Below are 25363 nucleotides of genomic sequence, written 5' to 3'. Positions count from 1 at the left end.
CCCGATTAATTAAAGCTCTCCAATTTCATCAGTAAAGCTGAGTGAGTCAGCAAATCTGAAATGGATTTGTTCAAAGTCATATGCTATTTGCTAACAAATGTTTTGAATACTGGACCAGATCCATTCCAGATTTGCTGGATCACCCAACTTCACTGATAAAAGTGTATCCTCTCCAGCATTGGTGAGCTATAATAAATCAGGCTCAATGAGAAAAATATGAAATATCAGTGCCTGGATTTATGGATAACCTATTTTCTATTGTCTTCACCAACTCAGAACAAGGATTTAAATCAAGTCAGTCAGAGAAAAGTTATAGGACCTGTATATTGACAAATCTTAACAGTGTTTACCAACTATGAATGGTGCAGTGGTGCAGTGTTTACCAACTATGAATGATATAACTGTAACTACCTGCATCCATTTATAAGCTCCTGTAATATGATCCATGCACTTTACACCTTAACTGCACTCAAAAAAAACTGTCTGTCAGTCTCCTTATTCACAACACCCCCAAAATTCTTTTCCAGATATCCCTTTTTTTGTTTCTCATGTGGGTCTTCTATTTACATTTTAAAAACTGCTTCTACAGTTTGCAGGGATTGATCTTTCCCTCTTCCATAATATAATGTAAGTTCTTTATCTGGAAAGAAATCCATTCCTGGTGGAGTGGGTTGTCTGTTGTGGATTCCGACTATTCCATTTTAGGGATCTATATAAATCATTAAAGAAACAAGCAAACAGCAGAGAACAAGTGACCTAAGACATTTGCTGTATGGAATTTTATGTTTCAGATTTGTCAGCATTCTACATGTTAGGAATGAACGACTGAATGGATGACTTTCTAATCCTCTGCACCAAGATCGGTGTCGTCAAATTTGCCAGAGCTAAAGAACCACAATGGTGGTGCCTTCATTGTGAATGTGTGTCCACTCATTGGGCATTGGTCGGTTTGAGGACACCCCCCTCTTCCCGCAATCATTTGTTACTGACAAACCACATTCCTAATAGCTTAATATTTCTGTAGCTTTCTCGTTACCTGCTGAATCTCAGGTTTATTTATTTCTAAAAGTTCTTGGGTATGTTGCGGAGAATACACAATATTTTACTCAGAGACCCCATAAATCCCAACCAAGTTGCAGGTCAGTGATTCAGAAAGCTATTATTTTTAATAGGATGCAGAAAATTGAAGCTCCTGTTGTTCTTTTAGGTTTACTTTGGGGTGTTATTTTTGATGAAATAATGAAAATGGATTAGGCCTATGTCATTTTAAATACAATAATGTGTTGGGTCAGTGTTGTTTTTGTGTATATAGAGTGGACCTTAACTTGAAAAGTAAACATTTTCAACCTGTTTGTTTTTTTTTCCCTAAAGAAGCATCTTATGTCTACAATAAACATGCTTACCTACCTGTTCACAATCTTTTGCAGAAAGCATGCACAGTTTAGTGTACAATATTGGCATTCCTCTATCCTAGGAGGAATAAATTCCTGCCCACATGCCCAAGACTTTCATCATCCTGGCCATGCCAATCAAAATGCCCAAAAATCCTAAACCTGGAAGAACTCGGGAGGAGATAGCATAGTGGAGAGTATCATTTTGCTTGGTGAAAATCAAGTGCAGACATTTTTAAGGATGCATCTGATATTAGAAAAAAAAATTACAGTAGGTCCTACTTCCCTCACAGTAGGTGTGCTACTTCCCTCTCCTCTTTGATTGTAAGCTCTTCTGAGCGGGGTCCTATCCTCCTCCTATTTCATTGTTTGTATCTGTCTGTAATTTACAACCCCTTTTCAATGTAAAGCGCTGCATAATATGATGGGGCTATATAAATATTGTTTAATTATTAATATTAATATTTATAGTAATAATAATGATAGGTAGATAGATAATAGCTTCTAAATGCACCTTCTTTAGAGGTAGAGAGCTTCTTTAAGAACCAAGTTGCTTAGTTCTTTTAATGGCTATTCCTGCTAAAACTATTCACATCAGCAAGTATGATGATCATTTTATGGCTAGCTTTATACAGCCCGGTAATCTCACATGGTAACTATTTAATTGATTTTCTTTACATCCATGTATACCAGATACAGCAGGCATTACCCTTTAATTAAAAAATAAATATTCTTTAAAGTTCTAATGCGCTGGTACTTAGTATCTATTAGACATAAGCTAAATACAGATCTTCCCCTCTTGTGCTATAGGAAATGTGGTCAGATGGGTACTATGTTACCTGCCTGGCACAGTTGCCAAAAAGTTAAAAGATTTTGGATCAGAATCCAGAACCTCATCTATTCAGTCACCCAAATTAATTTACCTAAACGGTTACATATTTCCTTCTAGCAGCACGGGTAACAATAGCTTGCTTTTGGATAGAATGCAAGTTTTTCATAACACATGGGACCCCTACATCTCTTATCTTTCAGCTTATATAATGCATGAGAACCTAATGTTCTCCCCCCTTCCTCCTGACTTTTTTTCCTGATTTGAATCCCATACCTTTATTTTTGGTTATGTAGTCACAGAATAGTATTTAGAGTTGAAAATTGTAATAGAATCTATTTAATGCATTGAAGTTGTTGGAACCAATTTAAAATTAGCATTAAAACTCATAACAGGAGAATGTAAAGGTTTTTATTTTGAATTTTCAAAACCACTGTATACCAAGATACCGGGGGCTGCTGGGAAGTTCCTGGCTTTGCCCAGAAAGAAGAGAGCCGGAGTTATGAAATAACACATTTATTCAACATATTCCCCCCTGAGACTGATGCACTTGGTACAGCGTAGTTGCATCTTTTCTAGACCGTTCAAATAAAAGTCCTTTGGTTGGGCCACAAACCAGCTCTCAGCAGCATCTTTGACGCCAGAAATGTCCTAATGTCAAAATGTTGCCCCTTCAGGTATTTCTTCTAATTCGGGAACAGATATTAGTATGAAGGGGCCAGGTCAGGTGAGTAGGGGGGTTGGTGGACCAATTGGGTGTTTAATTTGGCAGCCACAACGTTGGATGTGTGCGCAGGTGCATTGTCCTGCAAAAAAAGGATCCCTTTGGTCAACTTTCCACAGCATTTTGTCCTAATTGTCTCCTTTAGCTGGTCCAGGAGGTTAGCATAATACTGTCTGGTGATACTAGAGCCCTGAGGTAGGTAGTCCACCAACAGAATACCGTCTTTGTCCCAGAAAACGTACGCCATGACTTTTTTGGCCAATTTCTGGGTTCGGAACTTCTTTGGCTGGAGAGACCCACTGTGGAGCCATCCCTTTGACTGTTCCATTGGTTTCAGCATCATAGATGTGGAGCCAGGATTCATCCTCAGTCACTAACCTAGCCAAAAAGTCCTGTGCAGTTTCAAAATGGGCCAAAACGGCTTTGAAAGGTTCAATTTGTTCCTTCTTCTAATCACTTTTTAAACATTTCGGCACCCACTTCACTGAAAGATTGCGCATGTCTACGATAGTGGTGATAACAAACCCAACACGCTTCTGTGAGATGTCAAGTATCTGGGATATCTTTTTTGTGGATGTCCTCAATAATCAGTTCATGGACAGCACCGCAGGTTGCCGGGTCAGTTGAGGTTGGGGGCGCCCACTGTGGGGCTCATCTTCAATGATGAAATGCCCAGTCTTGAAACGAGATATCCAGGTTTTGACAGTGCTGTAGGAAGGACATTTCTCCCCCAGTGTTTGTGACATCTCAGTGTGAATGTCCTTTGCTGACTTTCCCTGGAGAAACAAAAACTTCATGACGGCCCATAACTCCAACAATGTGAAACTTGCTTGTGCCTCTGCCATCACAGCTTCCTACTAAAAGAAAAAACAGTTTTAAGAATTGCAAAGACCTGATATTTGCACAGTTACATACTAAGATATTAGGCTGTCATATGCCCCCACACTCATTTTTCAATTTCATCTGGAAGGGGGCAAAGTCAGGAACTTCTCAGCACTCCCTTGTAATACTGATGTGATGCAATAGACATTCGAAGACATATTCTATTTTTTAAAAGTCCTTGTTGTTATAATCTGTTTTTTTTATGATGTTTAAATTCATAACACTTGGGGTAGCTCAAAACATTAAAAAAAAAAAAACACCTGGTCCCATCGGCGTCCTGTCCGTCGGATCCCATCCACAGGCTGCGTCTTCTTCCTCTGATCTTCTGCCGGCGAGTGCACTGACGTTCCTGCATATGTCGGGGAGGTGCGTCGTGAAATACAAGCTATTTTGTATTGGATTCAATACAAAATAACTGTATTAAATCCAATACAAAGGAATCAATATATTATATATATAATATATATTATATATGCTACTGTACAGTTATATTACAGGTTCAGTATTTTAATGCACCCTTGTTTTAACAGATTTTTTTTTAATATGTCTAAGAATTATAGGCCTACAATATAAAATACATTTTCATGCAAACCAGTGCACCGCTTTTGCCATAAAAATACTGACATAATTAGATCTCCAGGGGGGTTAAAAAAACAATAAAAATGTTTGACAAATATATATATAATATATATATATATATATATATATATATATATATATATATATCAGCTGTCTACTATCCTGTGGACCCTTTGCAGAACAGACTTGGGCCCCTGTTAGCTGAGGAGGGTCCGGGGCCCACGTCCACTGGCACACTCTGCACCTCTTATGTTTGCCTATGGTGCCAGCCTTCTCATATATTTCTATACATTGATATATGGATACATTGCTACTAAAGTAATAATATGTAACAAAAAGGAAAATATAAGAGGTGCTGAATCAGCAGGATTCTCCTCTCTCTGTAGTAGGGTGATTTATAACCATATTTAAACATTTGTATCACCTTTGTTACTACTAAAAGGACAAAATGCCTTTGCAATGACTGCAGCTAATTTTTCATATCTATCTTTTTGTAAAAAAAAATGAAATAAATTGGTTTCAGTGTAATGTAGCTGTAAAACCTAGGGGCGTCACGTGACCTCAGTACACAACTCGCAGCCTTCTAATTCCACCGCCGCCGCAAAGCATGGCCTTGTGAAATGCCTGTGCTGGACCTTAGGGGGCGCTGTAGGACGTGCTCTTTCTCCGCCTCTCTCGGTCCTTTCTCTCCGCCCCCCGGTTCTCTCTGTCTGAGGTCGGGCTTTCCCGCTCTCCTTGCTGTCGCTGTCGGTGGTGCTTGTCGTGTTGTGTACCCTCGCAGGTGATCGGCTTTCAGTCCGCCAAGTTTCCCCAGCCGGCCCTCCTCAGCGAGCGCTAGGCCCGTGTGTTGTGTAGAGGAAGAAAGGCACGCGGGAAACCCGGCCTGCTCCGGAGGGAGGAGAGGAGCCTCGGCCCGGGTGCAGGATGGCGGTCAGCCTGGATAAAGAAGCCTATTACCGGCGTATAAAGCGGCTGTACAGCAACTGGAAGGTGACGAGCGGCCATATTTGTATTTGTGTAATAATCAGGCATATGTAGCAGCCTTCATGTTACGGCTTGTGGTGTAATACGTAGCCCGAGCAGGCAGGGCCTGGATAGAAGGTAGCCGGGGCTCTAGGGGGGAAGCATCGCCAACACACCGCAGCATGCAGCCATTCCAAGCTTCCATGCGGCCCCGGAGACCTCTGGCTATATAGATGTTTCATGACTTATGTTTTATAGGTATTATATATAGATGTTGTGTATAGATATGTTATGTATAGATGTTATATAGATGTTGCTGTGTGCTGCCATTGTGTATTGTTGTCAGTGTGCACATGTTGGAGCTGGATGATGGGGGAAGTGGTGGCAGCTTTTCTGGGTGGGATTGCCGATGATGATTTGCCATGCTAATACTGACGCAGCAGCCCGGAACCTCCAGATCCTGTGCTGGCAGCGACTGAGTGTAACACGCTTACTGAGGCAGCCAAGATGGGCACCGCCACAACTTTCCTTCCATATCTCCCTTACCCCAATTTCCTTTCATTGTTCTTTTCTCTCACTTCTACATCACACATTTTATTTTCTGTTTGCAGAAAGGTGAAGATGAATTCTCCAACATTGATGCCATTGTTGTGTCGGTGGGAGTGGATGAGGAGATTGTGTATGCCAAGTCCACAGCTCTACAGGTAAGGACGATCTAATCCTGACTGCTCGTAGGACCCCTCTATGGCTCCTCTCCTATACCAAAATGGGGCTCCTCACACACCCCTGTAGTTCACACACCCCTGTACCGGCTCCTCTACTATACTGAGATAGGGCTGGTTCACACACCCCTGTACCGGCTCCTCTCCAATGTGATGAGTGTTTGTTTGTTCTATCCCATGAGTTTTTAAATCAAATAAACATAATTTTAATGAATTAAAAAAAAATATATTTAATCTAACATAGATCAACTGAGCTATGTCACTAAACTAAACAGAGGTCTCCTATACCTTCTTGGTACATATTTTTCCCATGTTAAAGAATGCACATGGATTTGGACAAGTATATAGTAAGAAGTATCTCATATCTCACATGTTTTCGCTCACAGGAGCTTCCTCAGGGGATTCCTTGACCTTGTGTACTGTATCAAAAATAGTAATACATACAGTATATGTGTTATAATATAGTTATCGTACAACATCAATATTATCACAATGTTTTGCAAGATTAATAAATTATAAAGACTTAATTGCTCACCAGAGATGTATAGGAATAAATAAAATATGTTGAGTGAGGTGCGAGAAGAAGAAACACTAAATGTGCTGGGACACAATTGTCCGATAAGAACAAGGAAATCTAGATGTGAAAAAAAAATAGGCTGATAAAGCAGTGTTCACTATGTATACCTGCAAATGGGTTGCATCAAAACTATAATTTATAGTCCACCCATTTATTCTGGTTGTCCGCCTCTCTAATTAGACTGGATTCTCTAATTGGACTGGAGTCTATATAGTTAGGAAAATAAACATATAACTTCTATAAGTGTGGCTATTGCAAAATCAAATTAAGTAAATATATAATTGAGTATGCAGAGAGAAACTTACTTTAAAGGTGTTTGTTTTTAATTTATACACTGCATCCCAGGTTTCCCTTATGGATTTAGCAACATCGCTGAAAATGATTATGTAAGAAATAATAAATTAGGTGTGTTCTCATAGTGGGAGTATATAGGACAGTTTTTTTTTTTTAAAAACATACCGAGATGCTCGGGCATGCGTAGAAGGAGTGCCCAAGAGCCTCTCGGGATGCATGATGTAGGTATCCCGGGAGGCTTTGCGCTCACATCCATTCTCGACCGCATAGGCGGTACAGGCTCCTTTCCTTCACCAAAATAGGGCTCCTTCACACACCCCTCTTTTCATGATCCTTTCCAACAACTGCACAATGCATGAACAAGTGATGTGCATACAGCACTGTTCTGCTCCATGCAAAGGGGAGGAGGATGGTTGTTCGGACGATGGATGTAGAGCACTACACACACAAGATTTTCATCCGATATCCACTCTGTGTTGGTTATCGGACGAGTACCATTGCATGTGTGTATGTAGCCTAACTGTGCTGTTGTGTGTTGCATGATTAAAAATGTGGTATGCACTACATTTGTGTGTTCTGGACCAGATCCTTTTCAGGTTTGCTGAATCACTCAGATTCTCCTATGATAGTCTATCCTCTCCAGCCTTGGAGAGCTTTAATAAATCAGGCCCATTGTGTATTTTGTATACAGTATTAAAATTGGCCATAAAACAGCGTTAAACTAAGGATGCCCACTTTGTTGTCAAATAATCTTTAACATCAGTTTAGAGTTTCACTTTTAATTATTTCTCTCTGTCACGGCAATTCCCAGTGTGTGGCAGAATAGTTGTGTTTTTTGTACCTGTTCGTATCCGACATGCATTTTTCTTTTATATGTACATGAAAACTTAACATACTTTTTTAAAGGGTGTTTTTTTTTTTTTTTAACTACTAGAATGCCGGCAGCTTGAAGAGATATAAACAAACTCCTGGTTGTTTATAGCAGCTGGGAACTCATTTAATGCTGATTTTTGTCCCAATTTAAGGGATACGTTGGTGGAAGTGAAAGGGTACTATATTAATAGTTATCTCTAAAAAGGTTAGTTTGCATTTCGGTCCCACATTGAGAATTGTCATTGGCTTCTACAGTCTTACTGTAGTGTGTCTAATCAGTTTAAGGATTAGCAGGTGTATGGACTCTTTGGGTTAAGTGCCTATAAAACTGCTAGGATATTCATGGTCAATATGTATAAATAATATAATCTATAGAACATTCTAGCATTGATTTACAGAGAAATATATAGATATACAAAAGCAAATAGGTTTGAAGACAAAACTTCTTATCATCCATCAAACTCCTTCAAACTTCTTATCAAGCCAACCCTTTTTATTTCCATTTTTAGACATGGCTTTTTGGATATGAGTTAACAGATACCATAATGGTATTTTGTGAGGACAAGATTATTTTCATGGCCAGCAAGAAGAAAATTGAATTTCTGAAGCAAATTGCAAACACAAAGGGCAATGAGAATGCAAATGGAACTCCAGCTATCACGTTGCTTGTTCGAGAAAAGGTAATTGTTCGACTCATGGACATTGCTTGTTTCAGGAATGATTATGCAGTTTTTGTTTAATTCTTGTTAATGTGTCTCCTTTTCTCAGCACATGGTTTGTATTTAGTATTGCACTATGATAAAAGGAGTCTGAAGTAAATATAGGATCTTTTCCTTTTAGACATTGAACCTAAACTGAAACCTCTAGTACAGGTACATTGATAGCTAAATGCAAAGGTGGCTGTTACAGACCTCACATTATGTTTGTTTATTGGTGATAACAAGTTTTAAAGCTTGTTTGACACTGTTAAAGGTAAAATGAAAACCTTGTCTTACCTTCACAGTTATGCCTGTTTTGTACAAGAAATCTAAAACATATAGGCCACAGATTGCCTTATTCCTGGTGGAACCCAGTTTACTCTGCCCTGTGTTGGCTGTGCTTAGTACACCAAATGTCCAAATTTCTTCTGCAATGATGCAGCAGAGTTAAGTGCTTTAAACTCCTGTATTACCCTTGGCCCTTCTGTCCATTATTTTATAGTTTTAGTGACTGACAGGAGGACCTTGGGACCTTTTTTCTTATACTTTTTGGATCTCAAGGACAATGTTTATAACTGATTTGCAATACACCAAATTCTTTCTTGGTAGAGTTATGTTTACTTTTTTTGTCACTATTTTGGAAATGTTTGTAAATATGCCTCTAATATACTTTTTCGTGTTCTTTTTTTTTTACAGCAAAATGAGAGCAACAAAGCTAGCTTTGATAAGATGATAGAGGCAATTAATGGCAGCAAGAAGGGAAAGCGCATTGGTGTTTTTAGCAAAGACAAATTCCCAGGGGATTTCATGAAAAGTTGGTACGACTGCCTGAATAAAGAGGGATATGAAAAGGTAAGAGATGGTCTCCCCCTTTTGTGTAATGCATGGTATTATATTCCATAATTGTAAATGTTTGTGGTAAAAATGGTCTTTTTTCCCTCTGAAAAGTTATCTTTGTGACTTTATGATGTTACAACTCCATAAATGTTGTATTTTGTTAATTTATGTGAAAAAAACCTCAAAATATTTTCCTTTCCTTTGCTGTTTTTTATAGGCGGATATTAGTGCTGTCTTGGCTTACACAATTGCTGTTAAGGAAGATGGAGAATTGAACCTAATGAAAAAGGCATCTTTAATTACCTCTGATGTCTTTAACAAGTTCTTTAAGGAGCGGGTCATGGAGATTGTAGATGCTGATGAGGTGAGGAAATATCATGGACAGCATTGGCTTCCCTTGATTTCCAGAATAAGGAAAATTACAATCAAAATAAATCCATATCTGAATAAACTACATTGGACCCTGGCACAAGAACTGAAAGTGAACAGGATATTGTGCTACATCATGCAAAGTAATTATACCTATATAGGAAAGCTGGAGCACAGTATCAAAACTGGGGGGGGGGGGAACTACATTACGTTATTTAAAGATTACCAAGATTACCTACCAGTTTGCCACATAGACAAAACTAAAACTGGTCAAGTACACTTGAGAATCCCAGCAACTTTAAAATGGCGCAAGAATTCTAAAATAAAAAATATTTACCTATGCTTTAAGTTGTTTGGTTAATGTTCTTGTGCCTTAGAAGAAATCTTCTACACAGGGTTTTCTTTTAGCTTGAGGCATGCAAATCATTGAATCGTAGAAATAACTAAATTATAGTAAATTTTTTTGATCAGTATAGCAAATATGTTTATATAAGAGAAAGGTGCTGCTCAATACATTACATATGTTGCTTTTTAAGGTCTTGATTGTTAATTTCTCTTTCACATTAAAAGTCCAGGCTTTACAGGTGTGCCAAGTACCTACACTTTAACAAAACTTTACTTAAACCTTACTGTACATTTAAAGCAGGACTAAAGTACAATTTTGTAGACTACAATAATTCATCTAAATCTTTTGTTTTCAGTCTCAACTTGTTTTGTGCATTTACCTCGATTTCTTTCTTGTCACTACAGAAAGTAAGACACAGCAAGCTGGCAGAGTCTGTGGAGAAAGCCATAGAAGATAAAAAGTACCTGGGTGGTACTGATCCTTCTACTATTGAAATGTGCTACCCTCCTATAATCCAGAGTGGTGGAAATTATAATCTCAAATTTAGTGTGGTCAGGTGAGTTTTTAAATCTTTTTGTAGTTGTCTGTGTTTCTCAAATGGTTTTAAAGAAGTTTTGTTCTGTGTTCATGCAGGATTAAAGCTCCAGTTTTCTTTAATGCTCATTATTATTGATATTAAACCATATTTATAAAGCTCCAACATTACGCAGCACTGTACATTAAATAGGGGTTGCAAATTACAGACAGATACAGACAGTGACACAGGAGGAGCAGAGGACCCTGCCCGGAAAGAGATTACAATCCAGGAGATGGGGAAAGCAGCACACAATAGGAGGATATGGTTTGGTGGGTGAGTAGTGAGGGTTTGAGAGACAGAAGAAAATGGGTAACCAAGTTTAAAAAAGATGGGGTTTGAGTTCTCTTTTAAATGAGCAGTAAGTAGAAGCAAACCCAATAGGACGTAGAAGACATTTCCAAAGAGTTGGGGCAGCTCTAGAAAAGTCTTGGAGCTGTGCATGTCAGAGCAAATAAACTATTTGGTTCTGTTTGGTGATGGTCCATGGCAGGGGTTTGGAGAGAGTCTTCAGCTCTGTGTAAGTAAGCTCATAATAAAGAGGCTTGCAAGTAAAAAAAAAAAAAAAAAAAAAAAAGTATATACTGCTAGGGTTAGAGGCATTACATCAAGAACTTTTTTTTTTCTGCATGGTCAAAGCACTGGTTTGTATGAAACCTGTATGATTTATGTTTGTTGTATTTTCAGTGACAAAAATCACATGCACTTCGGGGCAATCACATGTGCCATGGGTATTCGCTACAAATCCTACTGTTCCAATCTAGTGCGCACTCTTATAGTGGATCCCACACAGGAGATGCAGGACAACTACAACTTCTTGTTACAGTTACAAGAGGAGCTGTGCAAGGAACTAAAACATGGTAAGTTGTACAGAAATTTTAGAATAGTTTGGTAATTTAGTTTTGGTTTTCAGTTATTAATCTTTGGTTTTTAATATAACAGGTGCAAAAATTTGTGAGGTCTACCAGGCTGTTATGGATCAAGTGAAGAAGCAGAAACCAGAACTTATGAGCAAAATCACCAAAAATCTGGGGTGTGTGCTGTTAAAAAAAAAAAAAAAAAAAAAAAAAAAAAAAAAATACTGCAGATATAGTGATGGAGATATATTGTACTTTCATGATGGTACCAAGAGGTCTGCCCCTTAAAGGGACAGAAATATAGAACAATCAAATGCGTCTGTATTCTTTTTTTCTTCTTTGCATATTGGTGGCATTTTCAGAGAGGTTCCAAGCTCTAATGCACAGCTGAGAGGGAAAGTTTTCTTGGAAATCTTTGTTTTTTTTCCCCTTTCTGGGCAATCTGGTTGATTTTCTCATTTCTTTAGTGATCAGTGCTCAACAAATTTTATTGATAGGCAAATGTATATTTTACACCCTTGGCTTCTTCTACTGGTATGGTTTCAGTTAACCTTGCTAGCTTTTTTTTTTTTTTCTACCAATGTCGACTGGCTTGCTCTTATCTGAGTGAACCATAGCTTGTACATGGTCCATAAAATTTTCTCAAATGGGGTCATGAGTGATGCAGTTACTACTCGTACAATAGCTGGACATAGTTTGGTTTGTGGGGCAGGCTAGAATTTTTGGTTTTCCCAGCTGCAGTCTCTGCTTTCCATGAGAAGGTTTCTGGGTATTCTTGAAAGCTGGAATATATAATTTTTCCTATGTGCAGTTTTGTGGATTCCTGGGGTCTCCTCTGTTTAAGCTCCCAGGAGTTGTGTTTTAGGGTCATGTTACAGCAGTTCAGTACTGTAATTGTAATTTTTTACTTTGTTCTGCCCTTGTCCCTTTCCTTACTATGGAGTTTGGCAATACAGGTTGAGACAATGTCGGATTACTGGTTTCAGTTGTCAGTTCCTTCCAGTCATGCAGGTGGCTGGCTCCTTGGATCAGTAGTTGATGTAGCTATACCTACCAATCATTTCACTGCTTTGTAATTCCCTGAAGATGTGAAACCTGCATTTCTCAAGTTATCTTCTTAAATCCTGTTTAAAAAATGTTTTGGTTTTGTTGGGTAGAAAATTTCACAGTCCTCAGTGTTGCTAGATGTTTAAAGTGTTGTTCCTTTAAGGTGGGAACATGCAGTGACCAATAAAAGAAAATTGTTGATTGTCTACTAGTTGCAAGTTGGACCCAGCAGCCTGAAAGTGAAAGTTTCAAAGGAAACATAAGGCTCAATATAAAGATCTTCACTTAACTCAGTTGAATGTTCATGTATTTCAGTTAAAGCTTAATTGCAGCACTGCTCTTGCTCTATCATTCGTATCATGTCAATCCCTACAGACTTATTGGCTGTACAATTAGGATGTTACCTTCTGCAGTAGTGACCTAGTTACACTTACAAGTATTTTTTCTATGTAACCTGTATGACTCCACTTTTGTATTTAATTTAGAAGTAAAAGGCTGGCCTTTTGGTGTTCTCTCAGTTATTAGAGAGTGTTTGGAAGCACCTCTAGCTTCTGCTTTCTGTCCTTTTTCTGACCTCTTGTTACTATAGTGGGGGTTAAATAAAAGACATTTTACAGTTAGTGATTTATTGGTTTTTGACAACTTTCCTTTTTGTCTCTGTATAGCTTTGCAATGGGCATAGAGTTTCGTGAAGGTTCTCTTGTGATCAACAGTAAAAATCAATACAAACTAAAGAAAGGTATGTGTCTGACTTCATCACATGTCACTGCAGTTGATTGTTATCTTTGTGTGTAATGAGAATTCTAGTGAAAGTAATGGGTGCATTGTAGCGGTGTTGCAGAACATGTTTTTTAATTTCCTTGTACATGTCTTGCCTTTAGAGAGTAGATGCTACAATGTTGCCAATGATGAGTTGCCATGCTAATACCGACACAGCAGCCTGGAACCTATTGTTTCTGTGCTGGCAGTGGCTGAGTGTAGCAAACTTACTGAGGCTTTCAAAATGCATAACTTGAATTTTATTCTTTGGGAAGGAAGGTCATTTACAGTTACATTTAGTTTTTAAATGTTCTGTGAACAGCCATAAGTTAGCCATATTGTGTTTTTTGCAGTATATACAATATTTCTGGCTGTCGTGATAATTTCTTACCATATTAGTTTAGTCTTCCTTTAAAGGTGTATATTTCTGAACTGAACTCGCTTTATTGTCATCACCAATGACAAAAGCTTGTCTTTCTGGTCATTCTCTGATAACACAGGCGATGAGTTGCAATAGTAGGAACTTACACAGTGGTGACAACTCTATCCTCATATTACAGACCTGTTGCCTCCAGTCACCAGTGCAACTTGCATGTTCCCCATCACAGATGTGTGCGTGTATATATACATTTTTTTTTTTTGTTAGCTGAATGCAGTAGGGAGTGAAGAAAATACTGAATATGTGCTGAGGACCCTGGCATTAATGAATGTGTTTTGCCTTTTCACAAGACACTTTCTCTGGCTGAACTTGGTATCTGCCCAATGGTATTAATTTGAATGCATCTCTAACATTCCGTGTATGTCATCATATATTTTGTATAGGAAAGTATTTTATTTAAAATGTAGTCCTTCCATATTAAGCAAGTGGCAGTATTTTTGCTGCTAGGTGCAGTCTGTGAAATGTATCAAATTGCTTCAGGCAGATGAAAACTTTTTTTTTTTTTTTTACCTTGAATCACCATAACTAAAGAATAACTTTGTAACAATTCACAAGGTGGGAGACTACATCAAGGGCCTAAACCGTTTAGATGCACACAGACCATAAGGAATCTTGCCCAGGAACCCAGAATTACCAAGAATAATACATTTTTGGAGGACAGTTTTAGCCTTGGAAAGTAGATGTTAACACTGGGTGATGGCTGATTAAAGACAGACTTCTGTGCAAAATAAGTATGAAGGCATTGTTGGAAGTGCTGGGCTATCTTAAAAGTAAAATAATTACAATAAAAACATTACTTAAGCATAGAATGTGCTATCTGTTCCTTTAGATATTTGTGCTTCATATAAATACATTTTTCTTAGTAAGTCCTCTGTCTTCAGCTGTTTAGTACTTTCAATATATTAGGCTCCTATATACATGCCTTCATCTGCATGATATGAGGACTGCTGCTGTGCTCCAATTAGCTGCCACATGCAACATGCGTTGATGCAGGACTACATTTTCAAAGTTATGGCCAATTTGGCAGTTCCCTAATTTCAGTAAAATCTTTGTGTAATCTTTGTACAATGAGACCTAATGATAAATGTTAATGCATATATTTTTTTGAGGTTTACCAGCAGTATATTAACTTATGTTTGGCAATGCCAATCTGTTTCCTATATAGGTATGGTATTCAGCATTCACCTGGGGCTTTCTGATCTCGTAAACAAAGAAGGGAAAAAACAGGAAGAGAAGACCTATGCTTTGTTTATTGGGGACACAGTGCTTGTAAATGAGGTACTTGTATTTAATAATTGTGTGGGTGTGATGCATTTGTGTGGTAATCAAAGGTTTTTTGTTTTTATTATAAACCAGCTTTTTTCTTTTATATAGGAGGGACCAGCAACTGTTCTTACCAGTGTTAAGAAGAAAGTAAAAAACGTTGGTATCTTCTTAAAGGTGAGTGTTGCATAAGTCATTTGTAGCTCAAACACTTAATACAAAAAATAACAGTGAAAAGTTACATTTTAGAAAATAAAAGCTTCTGCTGATTGGATATATCAATACGTTTTTATTGCAGTATGTTTAGCAGTGCTGTAAAACATTTTAGGGTACCTTGTCAATACTTTTTTTCTGATCTGATTATTCTTTATCTTGACTCATTGAGACATATTGGAGGTCAGAAAAAAAGGTGATTTTCATGTTATCAGCTATGTTCAAACTATAAAAACAAACAAAATTGTTGCAGAATTTTATGCATACACAGTCCCTTCATCTTGGCTGGTTTACAGATTACCATTTTACATTTCCCTGGCATTGTTTTGATGGTTTCCTTTCACTTTGTCTAAAATGGTTCTTTTAGTTTTTTTAGTTTTTGTGTAGTCTGATACAATGCTCTTATACAAATATGTTGTCTTGTTATCTTTCAACAGAATGAAGATGAAGAGGAAGAGGAGGAAGAGAAAGATGAAGCAGAGGACCTTTTGGGCCGAGGAGCCAGATCTGCAGCATTACTCACAGAAAGGACCAGAGTATGTTCTTTATAAGTGCATATATTGGGTAGTGGTTGTAGGAGGTTTTTTTTTTTTTTCTTTTTCTCAACTTGTGCTCATTCATTTTGTTGCCATATTCATCTTTCTGTGCTTTAAAACTTTACTTCTGTTTTGAAGAATGAAATGACAGCAGAGGAGAAACGACGCACCCATCAAAAAGAACTTGCAACCCAGTTAAATGAAGAAGCAAAAAGGAGGTTAACGGAGCAGAAGGGAGAACAGCAGACAATGAAGTGGGTACTTTGGCTTTTAAAATTTTTCTTTTTTTAGTTGCCAGTATGCAAATACATAATTTTATTTTTGGTGTGTGTAATGTTTACGATCACCTAATTTTCTTTTCTTGCCCTCCTAGAGCACGCAAATCTAATGTGTCGTATAAAAATGCATCTCAAATGCCAAAGGAACCAGAGATCAGGGAGATGAAAATTTATATAGATAAGAAGTATGAAACTGTGATTATGCCTGTTTTTGGCATTGCCACCCCGTTCCATATTGCCACCATCAAGGTAAGAGTTTTGCCCATGTCTCTAAATTTAACAACATAATGCCAGATTTAACATGTTTTAAGGCTTTGTCATTTTAGTGGAGGTTAAACCTCCATCTGGGTTTTTTTCTTTTCTTTTCCCAGGCTTCCCATAGGGGAGATTTTCATTCACTTGCTATACTGTGGATTTAAAAAGAGGGCATTCTTCTATCACTGAAACATTAAAATATTTATTTTTTAATATTTTCTCATTACTATGACAGCTCTAGCATTTTTCATTTTATGTTACTTTTTCTGGTTGACAGTGGACGCCAGATGATGGTTCTCCCAAGCATGGACACAAATCCTCTATCTATTTTTTTTCTCCCCCATAAAGTACATTTTCTTTGAAAAAAAAAAAAAAAAAATTCTAATGGTGGCCCGGGGTTCCCAAATCCAGATAATGATCTGTGGGATTAACATGGGCACTGGATTTTGATCAAACATAGAAATCACAAGAAGCCGTGTGACTTTGAAACTGCCAAATGGACGCTCTTTTTGGTCTGAAGATCATACAGCTACGAATTAGTCCATGCAGAAGCTTGGCATGCTGGTATCATAAGCATCCTCTCAGATAGGTCACAGGGATTACCTTCTTCAGTAACTGTTTAATTGCGCAGTGCCTGATAGTTCTTTTTACTCCACTAGCCAAACCAGGCAGAGAATTCTTACCCATGAACCTTTTTCCTGTCTAAGATATACAAATGTTCTTAGTGCCAACTGCGAGTGAATCCAACACACCTATCAAAGAATAGTTCAGTTTTTCATTTATTTTTTTTTCCCCAGAATCCTTTTCACAGCCAGTATGTTTCTATCTCTGGATCCCTTTTATTATTTTTATGACATCAATCAGGATTTTTGAGCCCCCTCAGCCACTATTGAAATGGTACGCTGTGAATTGTTCTTCTCAGCTTTGCCACAGACTGCAGAGAATTGATCTAGCAGGAGAGGAGCAACTTTCCCTTGTGTTCAACCTTTTGTAGGCATGGGTCTATTAGCGATAATGTTTTCTGCCACATGAACGCAATAAGAAAATTACAACATATGTTCAAAATTATATATTTTATTCTACGTTGTCATATTTATGCTACATTTGGCATTAGCTTCTCAATAGGCAGCATCATAAAAAAAAGGTATACTGTCTCTTTTCTTACCATGAACCTCCACATGCAGCATCATAGGAAATCTTTTCCCTTGCTAGTAAGAATAAATATCGTTGCTACTTGATATTTCTGTTTTTTTTTTTTTTTGTTTTTTTTTAATAAATGCACCAGTTGGAGAGATTTATGTATATTTTTTACAGTGTGCTGTTTTTTTTTTTTTTTTTTACACAGAATATCAGTATGTCTGTTGAAGGTGATTATACTTATCTCCGAATCAACTTCTATTGCCCAGGCAGTGCCCTAGGGCGCAATGAAGGAAACATTTTTCCAAACCCTGAGGCCACATTTGTAAAGGAAATGTAAGTGAATTTTAGTTTTTCTTTTGTCAATTTCTGTAGTGTTTTATTGCTAACAATTTTTTTTCTTTTTTTAATAATCAGAACATATCGAGCCTCTAATATGAAGACCCCTGGTGAATCAGCTGTGCCATCCCTAAACTTGCAGAATGCTTTCCGCATTATAAAGGAAGTACAGAAACGGTATAAGACTCGAGAGGCAGAAGAAAAAGAGAAAGAAGTAAGGCAAAAAAGATCAATCAAATTTTTACCTTCTACCTTCTTGCCAGGCTTGTTCTCTTCATTGCATCTGTTCATTGACTCTCTCTCTCTAACAGGGCATCGTCAAGCAAGATTCCCTAGTAATTAACCTCAATCGTAGTAACCCCAAACTGAAAGACCTTTACATAAGGCCAAACATTGCTCAGAAGAGAATGCAGGGTTCTCTTGAGGCTCATGTAAATGGTGGGTATACATTGGAAAAATTTCACAATACTAAATGTATACAGAATGTATAAAGAATTTCACAATACTAAATGTATACAGCATGTATACAGAATTACACAATACTAAATGTGAAAGAAATGTCTAATACATTTTTTTTTATTTTTTTTTTTAAGGTTTTCGCTTTACTTCCGTTAGAGGAGACAAAGTGGATATTTTGTATAATAACATCAAACATGCCATTTTCCAGCCTTGTGATGGAGAGATGATTATTGTACTACATTTTCATCTTAAGGTAACAAATATGTATTATTGTTTTTATGATGTAACCTGAAATTGGGTTCGCATTTACTGATATACCTCCTTTAACTGTAAACAGAATGCCATAATGTTTGGTAAAAAAAGGCACACAGATGTCCAGTTCTACACTGAAGTTGGAGAGATCACCACAGATCTTGGAAAGCACCAGCACATGCATGACCGAGATGATCTTTATGCTGAACAGGTGAGCTTAGATATTTGAAATTCATTACCAAGATGACTCATTTATGGATGATAAAGTAAGTCAGTATAAAATGCATGTTTTAAATCTTCCGGTACAGACTTACCTGTGAATGTTTTGAGTCTGTCTGCATATAGATCAGGTGTTTGTCTTAGGTGTACCTGGGAGGGCATTATTAGTGTCGATTTGGGCTCTAGAGATGCCTATGATGTGCAGGTATTATTTTTAGAGTGCCATGTGGTGTTATTCAGCTTTCAAACATGGCTTAGATGGTCTAACTCCTGGCTTGACCCTATGATAAACCATGACAGCAACCTTACAGGGTGAATCTGTGAATATTTCTTTTAATACTTTACTGTACAGACGCTCTGACTCTTCTTGCACATCCGCTAAAAAAGTCTTCTGGGAAAACCCGTTGGGATTGAGATTTTTTGATTTGTTTCTTTGTGTATTTCTGTTGCAACACTTAGACGATTTTCTGTTTAGGAAGCAAGGCATATCCATACCAAGATAAACTGAGGGATGCCTTTATAGTCTAATTGTGATTTTACCATGTTTGCTTTTCTTATACTGATTTAATGAAATGTATGTCACCCACTCTGTACTTATGTGAAAAATACACTTTAATTTGTTGCCAAAAAAAACTTTCTTTTCTACTTTTTTCATACTGAATCTGTGAATAGTTGACAGTATGTTGCTGCTTAGATTCCACTGGAGCAATGAATAATGTTTCTAGCATGTTCATTCTGATTTTTAGCATTTTAATAGGTGTGTTTTTTTGTCTTTCATTTTTAGCTTGAGCGTGAAATGAGGCACAAGTTGAAAACTGCATTTAAAAACTTTATTGAAAAAGTTGAATCTATTACTAAGGAGGACCTTGAATTTGAAGTTCCTTTCAGAGACCTGGGGTAAAATTTATATTTTGTCTTTCTAATCCATACTTTTTCTTGGTTCAAATTACTTGCATGCTACAAAAAACGTTTGTATTTTAATTTTAGAGCAAATCTTAAAGTATGAAACCTTTCTGTCTGTCTAGGTTTAATGGAGCGCCCTACAGAAGTACCTGTCTCTTGCAACCCACCAGCAGTGCTCTAGTCAATACTACTGAGTGGGTCAGTATGAAGTCTTCCTCCATTTTGTTACCAGATGCATATATGTAATACATGTCTACCTAGTTTATTGATTTATAATGTCATGTTATTTGCATTTTTTTTTGTTGTTTTGTACCCACAGCCACCGTTTGTAGTAACTTTAGATGAAGTGGAACTTGTTCATTTTGAGAGAGTCCAGTTTCACCTGAAGAATTTTGATATGGTCATAGTTTACAAGGATTACAGTAAGAAGGTCACAATGATTAATGCTATTCCTGTGGCATCACTTGATCCAATCAAGGAGTGGTTAAAGTAAGTATGCCATCTAGTAGGCTTCTGAGATAATGTGAATTAAACTGACAGTTTTTCAGTATTTGCATCATAAAGGCTTGCCTCTTTTTCTGTGCATACATTGCAGTGAAATACTTGTACAGTAATTGCATAAGGAGAGATGACGAAAGCACAGCTTTGTTCAGTTGAAATTTGAAACACTTTGAGGCGTAGAAATGGAATATATTCATTTTCTTTTGTTCTTTTATTCAGCTCTTGCGATATTAAATATACAGAAGGCGTTCAATCACTGAACTGGACTAAAATTATGAAAACTATTGTGGATGATCCAGAAGGGTTCTTTGAGCAGGGTGGCTGGTCCTTCCTTGAACCAGAGGGGGAGGTAAGCCAAGGATATGTATACAAGCTGTAATGCATATGTACAAAGTTTTATTCCATTCTTTATGGGTTTTTCCTTTTTCTGTTTATCAGGGAAGCGATGCAGCTGGTGAAGGTTCAGAGTCTGAAGTAGAAGATGAAACCTTTAACCCATCTGAAGAAGAGTATGAAGATGAGGAGGAGGATAGTGATGAAGATTATTCTGATGAAACAGAAGAGTCTGGTAACTAGTTAATTGTGTATCTTATTGTTGATCAATGTATATATTTGGTGGTGTTGGGGTAATGGAATGATTTAAGAAAGTCTGTGTAAGCATAGACAGTATTTGGGCTTGTTTCTGTATATTTATAGCTCTTCTTTTTTCATCAGTTTACAGTGAAGATTCCTTGGGTAGTGATGAAGAGAGTGGGAAGGACTGGGATGAACTAGAAGAGGAAGCAAGAAAAGGTATGTGGTGAAATTAAAGGAATTTCATTTAAATGGTTCACAGTAATTGTTCTGATTAAAGGCTATAGTTGCTTCTTTTTCTCTTACCTCTCCCAAAACCTGCAGGCTTCTTTGTGGAGACCTAATGCCTGTACATTTACCTAAAGAAATTATCTTCCTAGTTTAATGTAGAATATATACTTTCTACTGTCTTCATGGGTGCCCCATGATCCCTCATACCTAGAGAATTTACCAAGTGCTAGCATGTTCTCCACATTTCACCTGGCTTGTCCTCTGTGACGGGCTACCTTGCTTGACTAAATGTGTTATGTACACAGCTTCAGAATGAGTATGTTTGGTGGCTGGACAAATGCCACAATTTGTTGATTAATAGAAGCTCTTTCAGGCACTATAGATTGCTGCACTTAGGAATGTTATATGTATCTTAATAAGTAAAAACTTGTTTACTTGTTGATATTCCCATTTTGCAGTTTTCTAAAAATTCTAAATGTGTTTCTTTAATACCCGCGGACATGTATTTTTTAAATGTACATCAGAAGATTGTCTTCCTTTCTTTATTTATTTTGTGCTATGGTAGCCAAAGCTTCAGCTTTGTGGCCATAGAAGTGGCATTCTCAGATGGGAAGGTCATCAATGTCAGTCTACATTCTTTGTGACAAACTTCCTTTAGGCCTTTCTCAATGATTGTTGTTGTTTTTTTTTCTTTCCCTAAAAGTATCAGTGTTGTGACTGATAATGTTTTCTTTCAGCTGACCGTGAGAGCCGTTATGAGGAGGAGGAGGAGCAGCAGAAGCAACAAAGCCGAATTAAGAAGAGGAAGGGTCATGGACATGCTCCCACCCCATCAAAAAGGAGGAAGAAGTAATGTTTCCAGACCTTCTGTTCCAACCAATCAATTTTTTTTTAATTTCGTTTGGATAAAATCCCCATTTCTACTCATTCCTCCCTCCCTTCTCACTTTTTCTGAAGTTCTTACCTTTCCCACACCTTATCCTGCAAGTCTGAGGTGCACCAGTTTTGCTTTGCTGCTATAGACTGCTGGGATGCTATGTGATGGTTTAATGGACCAATAAGGCATTGTTTTATTACTAATTATCCTAATAACATTGTTGAAACTGGACTTATCACATAGTAGAAAGCATCATGAATTTCCATGACACCAGAGAATTGCCCACCAATCTCTAGAAGGACTTTTCATTGCATCTATATACCCTTCCACCTCTCCATGGACTGCAGTGCTGTGTGGTGGTTATGTGGGTGAAAGGTGCACTGCCAGGCTGTGTGCTTGGCAGTGTCCCCGTTTTGCCTCTGTGCATCTGACCAATGTCTTTGCCTCATCTAATAGCTTGCCATCTCTTATTTCTTGTGTTGCTCTGTTAGAACTTCCTGTAAGTTACTTTTTATTTGCAAAATATTTTTGTTTAAAAAATGCAGTCTGTCCTCATTCTCCTCGCTGCTTTCCACTTAACTGTGACTTTTGGCTCTTCTCCACTGCCAAGGTGTGTTGTTTTTTTTTTTTCCCTCCACATGACCTTTTTTTCTTAATGTCTGCTTTCTTATTTTTGGGTCTCTATAGCAGTGAGGTGTAAATGATGTTTTTCAGACTTTAAGAAATGTAAACAAATAAAAATGTTTTTGTACCTTTTTTTTCCCTGTTTGCAATTTTTTGAGATTTCTGTGGTAGCTACAGAACATTTTTACTAAACACTTGCATTGTGTTGAGCAGCACTTGTAAATGACACTTCGATTGTTCAGTCCTGTTCTAAGACAATAAAATGAGATTCCTCAGGGATAGTACACCACTTTTTTGTGTGGTTTTGTGTGTTGATTATTTACAAAAAGCAAGCAAAAGGTTAGCTCATGAACTTCACTTTGAGAACTCCTAATCATTGAGGAATCCAGAATGCACAATTGGCAGTCTCATTACTTACCACACATGAAAAATAGCAAATCCATTCATGCTGATCAATTGACATGTATAATATTCCAGTTAAAAGCAATGGTCTCCGGTGTTCTTCCAGCCCCTTTTAGTCGGTGCCACCACCAGGCTATATCTTCTTCCCACCCATCTAAAAACTAAATTCTGGGCCGATTACTGGTCTCTACATCCGATATCCAGCACACTTCTCTTGAGAGCAAGCAACATCTAACAATGCCAACATCACAGAGTACCTATGGGCAGTGTTTAAGTTTTGATGCCTATGATTTTTCAGAAAAAGTTGAAAGATGTAGTATATTAACTACAAAATAAGTATCAAAGAGTAATTGCCTAAAGGTGAAATATAGATGTGTTCTTCTCTCTTACTGCTAATAGAAAAACATTCAAATAAAGAAAGTGAAATTAGGAGAAACTGCTACTATGCACTTGTGTCTGCAAAGACGCGTTACATTTTTTTTTTATTTCTTACACAAACATGAAAGCATATTCATAGGATTTATATCAAACATAAAAATGAGGCAATCCAAATAAGCAGTTTTCAGAATTGATGTACCAAAGCAGCCAATTGTAAGAGATGCTGGCTCACCCCTGGAGCTGAAAAGGTGCCATAGAATGACCCTGTGGCTACTTTGTGTAATAATCTTTTACTTCTGTTGCTGATGGACACTTGATTAGCAGGTACTGATATTTTACGTTTTCATGCTTTTATGCATGGTTTCAGGTTCAATTTTTTTTCTAGCTCAAATGATCAGCTAAAACTTTCTGAAATGGTAAAATAAAGGCTACTCTCAGATCCTTTAATGAAGAATATGAGTGTCTTTCAGCAAAGCATAGCACCGCCTGCCTGGTCGTTCAGATAGAGGACACTGCTTCTGGACCAACGTGAAAATGGATTTCTCATCCTTTTATAGCTAGTATTCGACACAACAGTGAACCAGGAGCCATTTCCCTCTTGAATAGGTTAAAGTTAGCAGTGTCCCAGGAAACCATTCTTTCCTTAGTGTGCACTTTAATATTTTTATTGCTGTTTAGGCACTCATTCTGAGAAGCTGTGAAGTGCCAATTGGAAGAATCTGTTGTTTTTGGTGGAGTGAATGTTGTGTTTACAAATACCATTCTTTGAAATGTTTCCAGTTGCCTCTTTGAAATGAATAAACCACCACTGCTCTGTTTTGTAAGAATATTGTTATGCTGTCAACTGGATGCCATTGATAAAACAACTGGCTACAACATAGGATAAACTGGCAATCCTCAATTGGAAACCAGAGAAAGTGAATAGTGATTAGGTCAGTTAGGAATAAGCATCAGACTTTATGAAAATGTCAGGCACATGTAAGTAATACCAGAAAAATGCATGCAATTTTGACCGTACAAAGGCTTAATTGGCGGTCAGTTCAGCAGGGCTTTAACCACAGAATCTGCAGGGCTGTCACAGGGAGGACATCAATGTAGTTAATAAACTGGGAAAATTGTTGGTTGGCTCACTGAGGAAACTTCCAGGATTTGCACCATCCGAATATCCTGAATCTAATGGCAATTGTTGAAATAATCCAAGAAAGCATCAGGAAAAAAAAATTTGGACTGATGTAACATCGCGCAATGCACACAGAAGATACTTTATTTTGTCTCCGACTAAAGCCTGTACATTGAGCTGTGCATGCATGGCTCAATATAAAAAAAAGCACTTTTAGGATGTGGTGCATTGCGAGATTCACATTATGGATGTGCAGTCAACAAATCTGCAGCAACTTTGCAATGTTATCATGTCAATTCGAACTAAGTCCCTGAAGAATGTTTCTGGCACCTTATTCAATCTATTCCATGATGAATTATGGAAATTCTGAATTTTGCAAAGTGATTTTACTATTGTATGCAACTAAACTAACTATGTGCAAGCCTGACACCTAGTGGAGGAGGAGAGAAATACTGGCAGACCTGTCTCAAATTGGTCACACTGGGATTTTTAAACAGGCAGAAAGAAGTAAAATTATTTGTTTATCTTTCCTATGCAGTTCAATAGAAACATTTCAGTGCACTGGACTTAGTATTACCAAAACAGAATAATATTTTGTATCTCTGTTTTTTCTTAATATTTTTAGCATTATCAGATACCTCTTCATATCAGGGTGCAGGGGAGCATTACTGGTACTCTTATCTAGATTCTCAGTCATAAAGCAGTCCTACCACAATCATGACACATAGGCCATGTATATTCTATACAGGGTAAAACAAAATTTAACCAAAATTCCAGTAGGCTGTAATGGGCAAGAAAGGATTGTGTTTCAAATTAATGAATAAGAAATACAATCTAATTGCATTTTTAAAACATTTATCAAGGGGGGAATAACCTGTTCACCAGAATATTTGTGTTACTTATGCACTAATGATGTTTTTTTATGGCGTGACCCGCCTTACATATTTCATTTTTGTGCAAATATAATTACACTGGGGAACAATTTTGAACACATTTTTTGTTGACTTCAATTTTTAAGCTTATTTGCACTAAAATAGGTATCG

General features: G+C 37.4%; 1 protein-coding gene, 1 long non-coding RNA gene and 2 other non-coding genes across 4 annotated transcripts; 3 read left to right on the top strand and 1 right to left on the bottom strand.

Moving 5' to 3' along the window:
- Window positions 1-2720: 2720 nt before the first annotated feature.
- Window positions 2721-5041, bottom strand: LOC140333498 (uncharacterized). Its single transcript, XR_011921377.1, has 2 exons — window positions 4948-5041; window positions 2721-3801 (listed from the first exon to the last, which is right to left on the bottom strand). It is a non-coding gene; the product is annotated as an uncharacterized lncRNA (long non-coding RNA).
- A 219-nt stretch (window positions 5042-5260) lies between these two features.
- SUPT16H (SPT16 homolog, facilitates chromatin remodeling subunit) lies at window positions 5261-22709 on the top strand. Its single transcript, XM_072415175.1, has 26 exons — window positions 5261-5395; window positions 5980-6072; window positions 8344-8514; window positions 9229-9384; window positions 9587-9733; window positions 10489-10640; window positions 11346-11518; window positions 11601-11691; window positions 13228-13301; window positions 14926-15038; window positions 15135-15200; window positions 15674-15772; window positions 15911-16026; window positions 16146-16299; window positions 17651-17778; window positions 17860-17995; window positions 18093-18219; window positions 18375-18493; window positions 18578-18703; window positions 19496-19608; window positions 19737-19812; window positions 19934-20103; window positions 20335-20464; window positions 20554-20683; window positions 20830-20907; window positions 21657-22709. The coding sequence occupies exons 1-26, from the start codon at window positions 5330-5332 to the stop codon at window positions 21770-21772; spliced, it is 3120 nt and encodes a 1039-aa protein (XP_072271276.1). The 5' UTR covers window positions 5261-5329; the 3' UTR covers window positions 21773-22709.
- Window positions 5773-5870, top strand: LOC140334392 (small nucleolar RNA U6-53/MBII-28). Its single transcript, XR_011921520.1, has one exon. It is a non-coding gene; the product is annotated as a small nucleolar RNA U6-53/MBII-28 (small nucleolar RNA).
- On the top strand, window positions 13463-13560 carry LOC140334391 (small nucleolar RNA U6-53/MBII-28). The gene has a single exon (XR_011921519.1). It is a non-coding gene; the product is annotated as a small nucleolar RNA U6-53/MBII-28 (small nucleolar RNA).
- Window positions 22710-25363: the final 2654 nt, after the last annotated feature.

Source organism: Pyxicephalus adspersus, chromosome 6 (genome assembly GCF_032062135.1).
Source record: "Pyxicephalus adspersus chromosome 6, UCB_Pads_2.0, whole genome shotgun sequence".
In the NCBI taxonomy this organism is placed as follows: Eukaryota; Metazoa; Chordata; class Amphibia; order Anura; family Pyxicephalidae; genus Pyxicephalus; species Pyxicephalus adspersus.
This window is presented reverse-complemented; position numbering and strand designations above follow the sequence as displayed.